The sequence below is a fragment of the Liolophura sinensis genome, chromosome 3, assembly GCF_032854445.1.
Source record: "Liolophura sinensis isolate JHLJ2023 chromosome 3, CUHK_Ljap_v2, whole genome shotgun sequence".
In the NCBI taxonomy this organism is placed as follows: domain Eukaryota; kingdom Metazoa; phylum Mollusca; class Polyplacophora; order Chitonida; family Chitonidae; genus Liolophura; species Liolophura sinensis.
In genome coordinates this window covers 22,842,736-22,856,304 of record NC_088297.1, presented here as the reverse complement: position 1 = coordinate 22,856,304, position 13,569 = coordinate 22,842,736, and the positions used below count along the sequence as shown (strand labels likewise).

Here is a 13,569-nt window from a genome sequence, read left to right as displayed (position 1 = left end):
TCCTCTCACCACAATGCTGTCCACCGTTATATAAGTGAAATATTCTTGAGTACACCAATCAAGTAAATAAATAGAGAAAATATTGAATCCAAAAGCCCAACTCTTACATCTTGCTCTGGAGAATGTTTTTCGTTATTGTCTTCTGTTACATTACTACAAATTTAAGGCTTCCTTCACATATAATACAACATTAATCGCCAATCAAATAAATAATTAAATCCTGCCATGGTGTCAATCATTTTGTCTAAACACCAGTCCAGTAAACAGATTCATGGAACCCACAATAGCAATGTTGATTTGTAAATTGATTGATGAAACACTAAGAATATGGTGTACACACCTGTGTTAATTCGTGCATGTTTGTGTTCCAGGTATGAGTGGCATCGGAATGGTGTGAAGATCGTTGAACAGCCCGGTTCTGTAGAAGTCAGCGGCGGGAGGCTACAGCTGTTGAGGCCCACTCTCAATGATGAGGGCTTTTATCAGTGCTTCGCCAGTAATTCGCACGGAAAATCCATGTCTACTGTTGTGGAAATTCAGAAGGCTCGTAAGTTGGCATTACATGTTGTATGTTGTGGGGCTGCCATGTTGTTTAAAATCCATCTGGGGAGCCTCCGTGGCTCAGTTGGTTAGTGCGCTAGCGCAGCTTAATGACCAAGGAGCCTTTCACCTATGCAATCGCTGTGAGATCAAGTCCAGTTCATGCTGGATTCCTCTCAGGCTTCCTCTCTGGGAAGGTCTGACAGCCACCTGTGGATGGTCACGGGTTTTCCCCTGGTGCTGCCTGGTTTCCTTCCACAATAATGTTGGCCGCTGTCATAAAAGGGAAATATTGTTGAGTATGGCGTAAAGCACCAATGAAATAAATAAATAAATAAAATCCTTTTGGTGTACGTTAGCTGTACAAAGGCTTACTTTTGACCTGGACCTGAATTGGTCAGGCGCTCATATAGGCTGCCTCTTGAACAATACATTAGGGTATTGAGTCTGTGAGGGCCCTCATTGGAAAAGCTGTATAAATGTAACCAATAAAACCCTCATACCTAAAGCAGTGTAAATGCAACCAATGAGGCCCTCATACTTAAAGCTGTGTAAGTGTAACCAGTGAGGGCCCTGATACCTAAATCTGTGTAAATGACACCAATGAGGTTCCTTATACCTAAGGCTTAGTAAATGTAACCAGTGAAACCCTCATACCTAAAGCTTGACTAAATGACACCAATGAGGGCCCTAATACCTAAAGCTGTGTAAATGTAACCAGCGAGGGCCCTCATACCTAAAGCTGTGTAAATGACACCAATGAGGGTCCTTATACCCAAAGCTGTGTAAATGTAACCAATGAAACCCTCATACCTAAAGCTGTGTAAATGACACCAATGAGGCCCCTTTTACCTAAAGCTGTGTAAATGTAACCAGTGAGGGCCCTCATACCTAAAGCTGTGTAAATGTAACCAGTGAGGGCCTTTATACCTAAAGCTGTGTAAATGTAACCAGTGAGGGACCTCATACCTAAAGCTGTGTAAATGTAACCAGTGAGGGCCTTTATACCTAAAGCTGTGTACATGTAACCAGTGAGGGACCTCATACCTAAAGCTGTGTAAATGACACCAGTGAAGGCCCTTATACCTAAAGCTGTGTAAATGTAACCAGTGAGGGACCTCATACCTAAAGCTGTGTAATGTAACCAGTGAGGGACCTCATACCTGAAGCTGTGTAAATGTAACCAATGAAATCCTCATACCTAAAGCTGTGTAAATGACACCAATGAGGCCCCTTTTACCTAAAGCTGTGTAAATGTAACCAGTGAGGGACCTCATACCTAAAGGTGTGTAAATGTAACCAGTGAGGGCCTTTATACCTAAAGCTGTGTACATGTAACCAGTGAGGGACCTCATACCTAAAGCTGTGTAAATGACACCAGTGAAGGCCCTTATACCTAAAGCTGTGTAAATGTAACCAGTGAGGGCCCTCATACCTAAAGCTGTGTACATGTAACCAGTGAGGGACCTCATACCTAAAGCTGTGTAAATGTAACCAGCGAGAGACCTCATACCTAAAGCTGTGTAAATTCTTGATTCTTTTGTGCTGGATTTTGCTTCATTTTTCAGTATTGTATCAATATTTTGTCCCCTTTGTTGCAGAGTTACTCGGCTATAAAACACTTCCGGTTGCGAACATTGGGACGCATGATGTGGGTTCTCACGTGACCTTAACCTGTCGTGACCAACCAATGAGCGTGCCCACTGCCGTCTATGATTGGTTCATTGGCAAGTCTGAAGCTGTCATAACTGGAGGTCGAATCGTCATTGATCAAGTAGGTCAGTATCTTCTCTGTCTTCCAGTCTGTGGTTAAGAAACGGTTTGTAATGTCATCAGATTGTAATAAAGTTCTTTTCAGTCAAGGGAGTCTCCAACATGGAGTGGCCCAGTAAAACAATTTTTTGAATTTTTCTTATCTTGTGGAGTTGTGACTGAATTACTCTGTGAGAGTTTCAGCGAAAATTTACCATACAAATCTTGCCCTGCGAATGAGCATTTTATTGAGATCAAGGCCTGAGGAATTTTAGAAACGAGGGAAATTGTAAAAACTTCCTGAACCAGGCTTATATTGAATCATCAGTGAAACTACAGGTTGAGGTATTTTACAGAAAATAAACTGAAAGTGTACGGGATCTCTTCCCTGCATCCTGAATTGTTTTGTTGTCATTACAGGAGATCTACATTTCATCAATGTGGAAATGGGTGATGAGTCGGCTGGAGAAAAGACGTACAAATGCTCCCTCTACAATGTGGTTGCTCAACTTAGGGTCTATGGTAGCCCCACCAAATTTAAAGTCAACCCAGGTATGGTTTCTGCACAAAATAGAATGCGTGCCTTGAATTAAGGCCACATGACGTTCGTAATCTCAAGCACCTTCGTTTTGCGTTATGCAGTTTTTAGATCGTACCTTATGTCATACCCTTAGGGTCGGCTCCCAGTAATGGGAAAAGCCAAATGTTAGGCGTGGAATCTGAAAAAGTACCGTTTGTATTGAGCTCAGGCTTTCCACATGTAGAGCGCAATAACACGAGAGGGATATTCCATTGTTGATTTGCTAGGAACGTATTAATTACCGTAAATGGTAAAACTCCTGACTTAGTTTATTATGTATTTTAAAAAAAACAAAAGCTTTAAACAAAAAGCTAGGGGTGATGCCCCTAAAAAGTACTGCTAGTACTGAGCTCAAGGCTAGCTCACATGTAGGGCACAATAACTCAAGGGAGTTTTTCCTGTCGATCCTCTGTCTATTAAATATCAGAAACAACAAAATTCATGACTTAGTGTGTTGTGTTTTAGAATCAGTGTTGAAGTAAATTATAGGTTTATCAAGGAGTGGGAACTGAAAAAGTACTGCATGTAAGGAGCTGTAAAACTCATAAAAAATGGAGGGAGAATGTTTTATAAAGTTCACTATTTATTGTTTTGTATATTAGATTCAGTGTTACACTAAATGTTAGGGGTGATTTCTCCAAAAGTACCACATGTATTGTTCTGAAATTTTACAAACATGTAAAGCACATTGACACGCTGGGGATGTTCCCTCAACGGTGGTCTCTGTGCTATTAATTACCATAAATTACCAAATTCAGCTTTTTTGCATTCATCTGGCAAGGTTTTTATTAGGCTTGCTACCAAATCTAAAGTTTTACATAGGATCCATATCTTTTTATTGAACTAAAACATACATATATACGGTAAATGACCTAAAGTTTCGCACGTGAGTTACTGTGGTTTACTTTTGCTTGAGTTGGCAGCAAGATGTCAGAAGCCAGTGATCAGCCTCCAGCAGTTTCATTACCCTCCTAGGCACTTAGCAGCTCTGGTTGTTAATCCTTACCACATGGGGTCAAGTCACTGACAGTGAGGAGTGCAGGTCTTTCGACCAGTAGGCCTACATGTATATCTCTAAATATACTCATGAATGAAATTGGAGAAAGTATTAAGACAGGCTGTGTTTTAGAAACACTGCAGGCAAATCGATTGCTGGGGCTAGGCGTATGTGGAAGTCACCTCACACTGTTATCTGGTGAACGGTTGTCTGCTTAGAGCCCTCATTTTGTAACGGATATGTTTTAAAATGTATTTTACCTAAAAACGAATTTCACTGCGAAATATCTCTATGGTTTATGATTTCCTGTATACAGTTTTGCCTAGACGTGAATTATGTGTCGCTAACGACCGACAAGACAGGTGGAATATCAGAGTCCTGTGGTTGTAAGTGTAGATAAAACCAGCCCTCATGACTGAAATTTCATCTGAGGGGACTCCATTAAATATTGAGCAAATTAAGTATCCATTATTATGAAATATGGGCGGAAGTCTTTCAAATTACGACTGAATGAACTGCAGGGGTGCAAACACATGTGTGGAAGTATCGCTTTGATGGCAATTTGACATCTTCATCTCGTCTGCTGGTAGGCTTAGTTTGTAAGTATGGATTCACTGTGCTAAATTCTGCTATAGGTTTGCATACGGAGAGCGTTTCAGGTTAAAAATGGATATTTGACATGACACTCCACATACGGAAAGGCACTGGGAAGTCACGCTGAATCCCCATGGAGTTTTCACACAAATTCCCATTTATCACAAAATAACGATAATAAAACACTCAACCTGTTACAAAGTGCATGTACTAAAATTATTTAGATTAAAACTGAGGAAAACATTTGTTGGTCATAGGAGCATAGACTAAATTTTTCTAACATTCTTAAACTCTCAGTATAATCCCCTGACCACCCCTCATGCTCTCGCACGGCCCTCAGTCAGTAACAGTGAATCCTGGTATAAACTTTCCGAGTCCCAGGGCGAAACCTTAGGTCATTTAGCGTATATACATGCTATCACAAAGGACACTACATACAAGCCAATGTAGTGAACACTGTAGTGAAATTTAATTTTCAAAACAATGCCTTTGTGGTAACAATCAAGCAAGAATTTATTCCCAGGCCTTCAGAAGACATTAGTATTTCAAATTCACGGTTTTATGTGTATGTTGTAGTCGCACCCGCCTCGAGGGCTCCAACTGTGGTATGGTTTACAGACAGGGAGAGCTCTGTGGCCTTACTCGGGAAAACACTCACCCTGCAATGTATACCTGATGGATAGTAAGTTGAATTTTCAATGTATCACATTATCCTGTGTTTAAGGCTTACTATCACCTAGGGGTCATTTCTTGACCAACATTGACCAAGGGCTCCGGTGTGCCTAAATTCATGCCAATAGCTCTCTGCCAGTCTGTAATTTGCCCTTTTAGATCCAGATCAGATTTTCACAAATTACGGTTAAACAGTAAATAATTCTTATTAATCCTTCTTTTGTACATATTCCACTAATCGTTCTTTACACGTTGGTTGTATTTTTAGATGTCAGTATAGAATCAAAATTATTCAGTTTTCTGTGTCATTGTTTAATATCTAGCATGTTTTTTTATTTTCTCTCCTGGACGTCTTCTATTCGCAAATGGAGATATTTGTAGGTACTAAGCCTGAACTGCATCTTGCTTTCAGCCCATTACCCAAGATAGAGTGGGCCAGAACAGGCGGCTCACTGCCTGTGGGGCGTCACTTTATCAGTGACGACAAGTACACATTGGAGATCTCAAATGTGATGGAGGCGGATGAAGGAACGTACACCTGTACAGCTGTACACGGAAGCCAGAGGTCTGTTCAGAACATCTTTGTGGATGTGAAATGTAAGTGATCAAAGCTTTTTGACATATGAATGGTCAAAACATATCTGTATGTCTAAACTGTAAGTGATCAAAATATTTCCCTGGATGTGAACTGTAAGTGATCAAAATATCTTAGTGGATGTGAAATGCAAGTGCTTAAAATAGGGAATTTGTAGATTCCGCGCTGTCACTGCTTGTGAGGGTCCTAGTGATGATAATCAGTGAACAGTGTTCATGTCACCGTATTGATATTCTAGGGTTTTAAGGCCACTTGCCTTCCACAAATATGGTGTGCGTCACGTGGTATAGTTCGTCACCAACTACCGAGTGGTCGGTTTATCTTGGGTACTCCGGTTTCCTCTATCCATAATTTTCGGCTCTTAGTACAAAGTTTATGCCCAATCATAGGGTTATAGTGGTCACCCATAGTACACAGATAGCCAATCATAGGATTACAGTGGTCACCTATAGTACATAGATAGGCAATCATAGGATTACAGTGGTCACCCATAGTACACAGATAGCCAATCATAGGATTACAGTGGTCACCCATAGTACACAGATAGGCAATCATAGGATTACAGTGGTCACCCATAGTACACAGATAGCCAATCATAGGATTGCAGCGGCCACCCATAGTACACAGATAGGCAATCATAGGGTTACAGTGGTCACCCATAGTACACAGATAGCTAATCACTGGGTTACAGCGGTCACCCATAGTACACAGATAGGCAATCATAGGGTTACAGTGGTCACCCATAGTACACAGATAGCCAATCATAGGATTGCAGCGGCCACCCATAGTACACAGATAGCCAATCATAGGGTTACAGTGGTCACCCATAGTACACAGATAGCCAATCATAGGGTTACAGCGGTCACCCATAGGACACAGATAGCCAATCATAGGATTACAGTGGCTACCACAGTACACAGATAGGCAATCATAGGGTTACAGTGGTCACCCATAGTACACAGATAGCCAATCATAGGATTACAGTGGCCACCCATAGTACACAGATAGCCAATCATAGGATTACAGTGGCTACCACAGTACACAGATAGGCAATCATAGGGTTACAGTGGTCACCCATAGTACACAGATAGCCAATCATAGGATTACAGTGGCCACCCATAGTATACAGATAGCCAATCATAGGATTACAGCGGCCACCCATAGTACACAGATAGCCAATCATAGGATTACAGTGGCCACCCATAGTATACAGATAGCCAATCATAGGATTGCAGTGGCCACCCATAGTATACAAATAGCCAATCATAGGATTACAGTGGCTACCACAGTACACAGATAGCCTCTCATAGGATTTGAGTAGCCACCCATAGTACACAGATAGCCAATCACAGGATTACAGCGGCCACCCATAGTATACAGATAGCCAATCATAGGATTACAGTGGCTACCATAGTACACAGATAGCCAATCACAGGATTACAGCGGCCACCCATAGTACACAAATAGCCAATCATAGGATTACAGTGGTCAACCATAGTACACATATAGCCAATCATAAGGTTATAGTGGTCACCCATAGTACACAGATAGTCACTTATCGAAAGCGTATCATATACATTTGCGTATCAAAGACCAAGGAAGTCTTTCATAGCTCAGCATTTTGCTTAGCTATTCACAAGGCTGTCTCCAATAGTACACGGATTGCCAAATTCAGTTGGCAATTTGTATATGAAAGACCTCTGTGGTAAAGTTGTGCACTAACTCCCCACAGTGTCTTTTACTACCACACTGATTTACAACTACATAATCATATGAAGTTACTGCTCTGCAATCCTTACACGTATAATAAACAGTCATAGTGATTTACAGTATGATAGTTTTTTTCTTTCTCGTTGATTTAATGGCAAGATTTTAAAACTACACAAACTGCTAAATACTATGACTGCCTTGTTTTTGTTTTGTTTTTACTCTGTGGAGGGTATCAAATGATTTGTTTTATTTTCGCCTTCTTGCAGCGAAGCCTATTTGGGTTCAGAAGCTGAAATCTGTGATAGTTACGACCGGAAAGACTGCTGAGTTCAAATGTGTGGCAAGGTCGGCTGTAATGGAGCAGGACATTCCGCTGGTACAGTGGTTCCAGAACGGCAAACCTCTAAACGGTGAGACTTACAGTCCGTCTTGTCAACCATGCACCTAGCAAATCACATTCTCATATATTTACCTTAATTTTTCAACCCTTTCAGCCGTCTTTGCATCCAATATTTTGAAACATTCTGAGAGAACTGCGGGGTGTCGAAAAATAATTCACGCAGTTGTATGAAGCTTGCATCTTAAAAGACAAGACAGCACCTGACTAAAGTATATTTAAATGGAAAGCAGGATCCCTAAAGCTTTCTAAAAAGTATCATACTTTATTATTTTAGGGAAATTTCACCGAATAACATGTAGAACAAAATAGCAATACTGCACAAATCACTGGTGTGAGTCGAGGCAGCCATCTTGAGAATCTTATCCAATCAAACACATTGCAATCAGATCAATCAGATTGCGCGGCCTAAACTGTGACGTAGTCTTTACCCATTCACTCCATGAAGTGACAAATGGTAACACAGAACTGCTGCATAAGACATCATTTAGAAATTGTTGACAAGAATTTAGTTGCGTGTAGCCGAAGGGCCATTTCACAGATTGTTGTGGGGCATGTCTGAATCATTTATGGACCACCTTAGGCGTAAAATCAGTTGAGTTAGGCCAATTAACCGTGTAATATTCAACGACAGTATCACACTGTCTCGGCCCAAACTGCATTCATCTCCCAAAATACATCTTCTGTCGGTCATTTTAGCGTTTAGTCAGCAGTTTCTAAATAACAAATATCACAGTCAGTGAAAAATTGGCTAGGGATGCCGAAGGTTCCTACGAATGGGAAGACGGAATCTTATCAGACAACGTTTAACATCAATTAAATGTTATGATATAGGGCCCAGTTTTTTTTTTAAATCTCAATTTATTGTAACTGAAGAGTTTAAATTTACCTCCTTCATCTTTCTTGCATACAAGGGCTGTTTTTTCTGTTTCGTTGTATAAAATACTGTAAAATTGTTGAAAGGCCGTGTTCAAGCTGATGTGCTTTCTCTGACCTCGACGATAACTAGGTTAGTGTTGCTGTCATCTTAGAAGACATGGCTACAAAATTGGAGCATAAAATCTAACGACAGTCGGATGCATAGACCAGCCTCACTGATGCTTAGATTTATTGCCATTTGTTTCATAATTGAACATGAATCCAGTTGTACAACAATCCTATTGTAATTTTGTAAACATTTAATACGGGTCACAACTACGACTTGAACCCGGCCAGGCATCTGCTGTTAGGCTATTGGAACAAGGTTGCTCGAGTTCCTTGTAAGTGATATAGTAGGCCTGCTGTGTCAACAGTTCAAGCAGTAGAAGAAATATTCTTCCAGTATGTCCAGTTTTCAAGAAAGCTATATTTATCATTTGGGCCTTTATTGCCGAACTCTACAACTTTCATCTGCCATAGGCTACTGCTTATATTATTATACATAAAATACTTTCGATGTTAGAGAGGTAGAGTAAAGGTGACTTCACCTTGCCCTCGATAGTGGAGACGTGCTAAAGGTGTGTCAGAACGAAATTTCACTCAACTTTTACTGGGTTAAAACGTATCTGGAAAAAGAACCCTATTTAATGCCGGCTTAATATACGTTGAATAGTAGTGTTTGAGTGGACATAAACATTAGTCAGGTGCTGACTCTTACTTTAAATGACACAAATCATTTTTAGCATCATTTTCATAATAAGTCAGCGTATAGATTCCAATGACAAAAGGGCTTTAGTGGGTGCAAAGGTTGAAGATTGACATGTACATGTATATCTGGACTTGTCATGTTCACTGGTCATCTTATTGATGTTCAGCACAATTGTGGTTGTCTTTTAAGCCACAAATTCATAAAAAGAAAACATGGTTGTAAGGATGCTTCATAGAGAGGAAAATCAACAATAGCAGAAACCAAGTGAGCTATGTTTTGGGTGTGTATTTGACCAATAAAATGCAGGTTCACGTGATTTAAATTTGATAGTATTGAACGTATGAAGTGACTATTCATGGGGACTCCTTATACGACGATGCAAAATGTTAACACGGTAGAATGTTAGGGTTGCTGTCTGAACGAATGGTGGGTTGCCCCTGTTATACGATAAGCTGTAGGTCTAGCTGTTCTTCACAACTTTTTGTTTATACGCTCTCAGTGGATAGAGGAATATTTTGGAGAACAGCCTGTGTCCACTGTTCTGAAGACCCTGATAGTAATATATGAATTACAGCACTCAGTGTGTGAAGCTCATTACTTTATGCCAACATGCATGTAACAATAAACCCAGAGCATCACATTTTAGAAAGATCGTCATCTGATTGCCAATGGTCAGTGGTTTGCTCTGGGCATATAGCTGTTGTACAAGTAAAATGTTCCTGAGTAAATGGGGTGAAACACCAATCATATTCAGCCAGTCATATGCATGGTTTGAGTTTCTTTATGTAAAGAAAGATGCCGATTTTGTTTATGCACAGCACGACCTTCCAACATCTTCTAACCGACTTACCCTAGTAGACACCCCAAAGGTCCATTGTATGTTGACAGGAGGACTCTATTATACTTTTAATTTATTCAGTTCGAGAGGCCTCTGTGGCTGAGGAGGCTAGCACGCCTATGTAGCGCAATAACACAGGAGCCTCTCACCAATGAAATCGCTGTGAGTTCAAGCCCAACTGATCTCCAGCTTATGCTGGCTTCCTCTCTGGCCCTGTGTGAGAGGGTGTTGCAGCAACCTGCTGATGGCCGTGGGTTTCTCCCAGTCTTTGTCCAGTTTCCTCCCTACAGCATCTCTATTTCCACATTGATACTGAAAAAATATTTGTCGTTTAGTTTCTTCAAAGAACTTGGCAATGGAACATGGAGTACTTTGTCTAATGTCTCCCTTTTCCTTTCAGCTGGAAAAACAGGGAAAATAGAAGTGTATGGAACAAAACTTACTGTCAGTGGCGTCCGTAAACCATACGATCTCATGAATATCCAGTGTAACGTGTCCAACAGCATTGGTTATCAGCTGGCAGATGCTTTCCTTAACGTCATAGGTAAGACATTAACATTTCTATCAGCATTGGCTATCAGCTGGCAGATGCTTTCCTTAATGTCATAGGTAAGACATTAACGTGTCTATCAGCATTGGTTATCAGCTGGCAGATGATTTCCTTAAAGTCATAGGTAAGACATTTAAACTCCAGGTCGAGGTCAAATCGAGGTCAAAGGCTGTAAGGCTGCAGACATAACAAATAGGTGAAGAAGAGAAATTGTATGTATGTTCTTGTTACAAAAGAAGGTTTTGTAAGAGACATAGGGGAAAATGTGAAGATACTGATGTGTGATGATATACTCTCTCTCAGTAAGAGAAAGAAAACAATAAGACGTCAAAATTTGAGTGAGCTCACTAAAAGATGTAATTGTTAAAACAGAGGTACATGTAAGAACTTTTTATAATATTTACACTGTAAAACTGGATGTCACAAGAATGATGAGGATGCTGGGATGATGATATTTAGACACACCATTTTGTCTTTATTATTTTATTTCAAAGGAAAAGACCTTTTTAAATGGAAGCAGCCTTCACTGATTAGACCACATACAACTAGCATAAAGGTCATCGTAAAGTTCATTTTTCGGCTTCAGAAATTAAAATTTTGAACACCTCATCAATATTATCTTGAAACAAATGTGTCCAAATTTCAACTTTCACAACTGAAAACTAAGCTTTGTGCTTAAATTTTAATATTTGACTCAAGTCATAAATGACTTTGTGCAATTGGCCCCAGAAACTCATTAAGTGATGACATTAGGTCAGCTCCTGGACAGACAACTGCTCCATCTCCATCCTCTGTGTTATTCCAATTTCAGACCAAACCAAACTGGACGTGAGGCCCCAACCAAAGTATGTCGTTGACCCTGGCAAGGTGTTGGAGGTGCCTATTATGGCTGTCGCCGACCCTCTCTATCACAGGCTTCTTACCTACAGGTGGTCTAAGGTGAAGGGTGGTCAGGCAGTTAGTAAAAACCCTGCTGATCCTGTCTACGTGGATGTGTCAAACACACTGATCATCAACGCGACGGGGTTTGATCGAGATCAGGCCTTCCTGGAGATCCTGGGCAATTACAGCTGTCTAGTGTCTATGGGGCTGGAGAAAGGCGAAGGTGACGTGGTAGTCTATACCCACATCTCGTCTGATGAGGAAGAAGCAAGTGAGCTGCATGATGTCTTTTTTTTTGCACTTGAAAATTTGCCCAGAAACCACTAATTTGGTCCCACTACAGTTACAGCAAATGACAAAAAATATCATGCCATAAAATATTACTTTTGGGGCTGAAGCTTACATTTGCCCCAGAAGGGTATCATACTACCTCAAAGCATCTTTCCCTATGATGAATTGATCTCTCAGAATCAGGCATTTTGTGTCTAGATTTTGTGTGGTTTATTTTATGACATTTCAGCAAGCATTTAGGTACAGATGCATACAGAAACATTTTCCAGTGTTAAAGAATGTTTTCTCATCTTTTTTGTTTTACAGAAGCAGAACCTCCTAAAATCAACAGTGGATTTTTAAAGAAGATATTTTTTCGGGATGTGACCGATTCAAAAACATTAGATTGTAAAGCTGATGGAATCCCTGCTGTAGAGTAAGTTCATCTATTGATGGTCATTTTGAAAACTGAGGTGTTGTGAGAGAGCGGGGATAGTTTGGTGCGGTCAGTTTATGCAGCTTATGCACTGTGTTTGTGTTTCAGAAGGTCAACCATAGTGTGACCAGCAACCTGCGGATAGTTGTGGGTTTATCCCCGAGCTCTTCTTGGTTTCCTCTCACCACAATGCTGTCCACCGTTATATAAGTGAAATATTCTTGAGTACACCAATCAAGTAAATAAATAGAGAAAATATTGAATCCAAAAGCCCAACTCTTACATCTTGCTCTGGAGAATGTTTTTCGTTATTGTCTTCTGTTACATTACTACAAATTTAAGGCTTCCTTCACATATAATACAACATTAATCGCCAATCAAATAAATAATTAAATCCTGCCATGGTGTCAATCATTTTGTCTAAACACCAGTCCAGTAAACAGATTCATGGAACCCACAATAGCAATGTTGATTTGTAAATTGATTGATGAAACACTAAGAATATGGTGTACACACCTGTGTTAATTCGTGCATGTTTGTGTTCCAGGTATGAGTGGCATCGGAATGGTGTGAAGATCGTTGAACAGCCCGGTTCTGTAGAAGTCAGCGGCGGGAGGCTACAGCTGTTGAGGCCCACTCTCAATGATGAGGGCTTTTATCAGTGCTTCGCCAGTAATTCGCACGGAAAATCCATGTCTACTGTTGTGGAAATTCAGAAGGCTCGTAAGTTGGCATTACATGTTGTATGTTGTGGGGCTGCCATGTTGTTTAAAATCCATCTGGGGAGCCTCCGTGGCTCAGTTGGTTAGTGCGCTAGCGCAGCTTAATGACCAAGGAGCCTTTCACCTATGCAATCGCTGTGAGATCAAGTCCAGTTCATGCTGGATTCCTCTCAGGCTTCCTCTCTGGGAAGGTCTGACAGCCACCTGTGGATGGTCACGGGTTTTCCCCTGGTGCTGCCTGGTTTCCTTCCACAATAATGTTGGCCGCTGTCATAAAAGGGAAATATTGTTGAGTATGGCGTAAAGCACCAATGAAATAAATAAATAAATAAAATCCTTTTGGTGTACGTTAGCTGTACAAAGGCTTACTTTTGACCTGGACCTGAATTGGTCAGGCGCTCATATAG

The 13,569-nt window shown here is 40.6% G+C and overlaps 1 protein-coding gene across 1 annotated transcript in view; it reads left to right on the top strand.

The window, feature by feature from the left end:
* Positions 1-13,569, top strand: part of LOC135463473 (hemicentin-1-like) — a 29,796-nt gene that overhangs the window by 14,898 nt on the left and 1,329 nt on the right. Inside the window, exons 13-22 of the mRNA XM_064740730.1 lie at positions 372-547; positions 2,142-2,318; positions 2,713-2,844; positions 5,040-5,145; positions 5,548-5,732; positions 7,707-7,850; positions 10,703-10,846; positions 11,664-12,005; positions 12,332-12,440; positions 12,988-13,163. Of these exons, the coding sequence (XP_064596800.1) occupies positions 372-547; positions 2,142-2,318; positions 2,713-2,844; positions 5,040-5,145; positions 5,548-5,732; positions 7,707-7,850; positions 10,703-10,846; positions 11,664-12,005; positions 12,332-12,440; positions 12,988-13,163 (1,691 nt within the window). The remainder of the gene's footprint in view (positions 1-371; positions 548-2,141; positions 2,319-2,712; positions 2,845-5,039; positions 5,146-5,547; positions 5,733-7,706; positions 7,851-10,702; positions 10,847-11,663; positions 12,006-12,331; positions 12,441-12,987; positions 13,164-13,569) is intronic.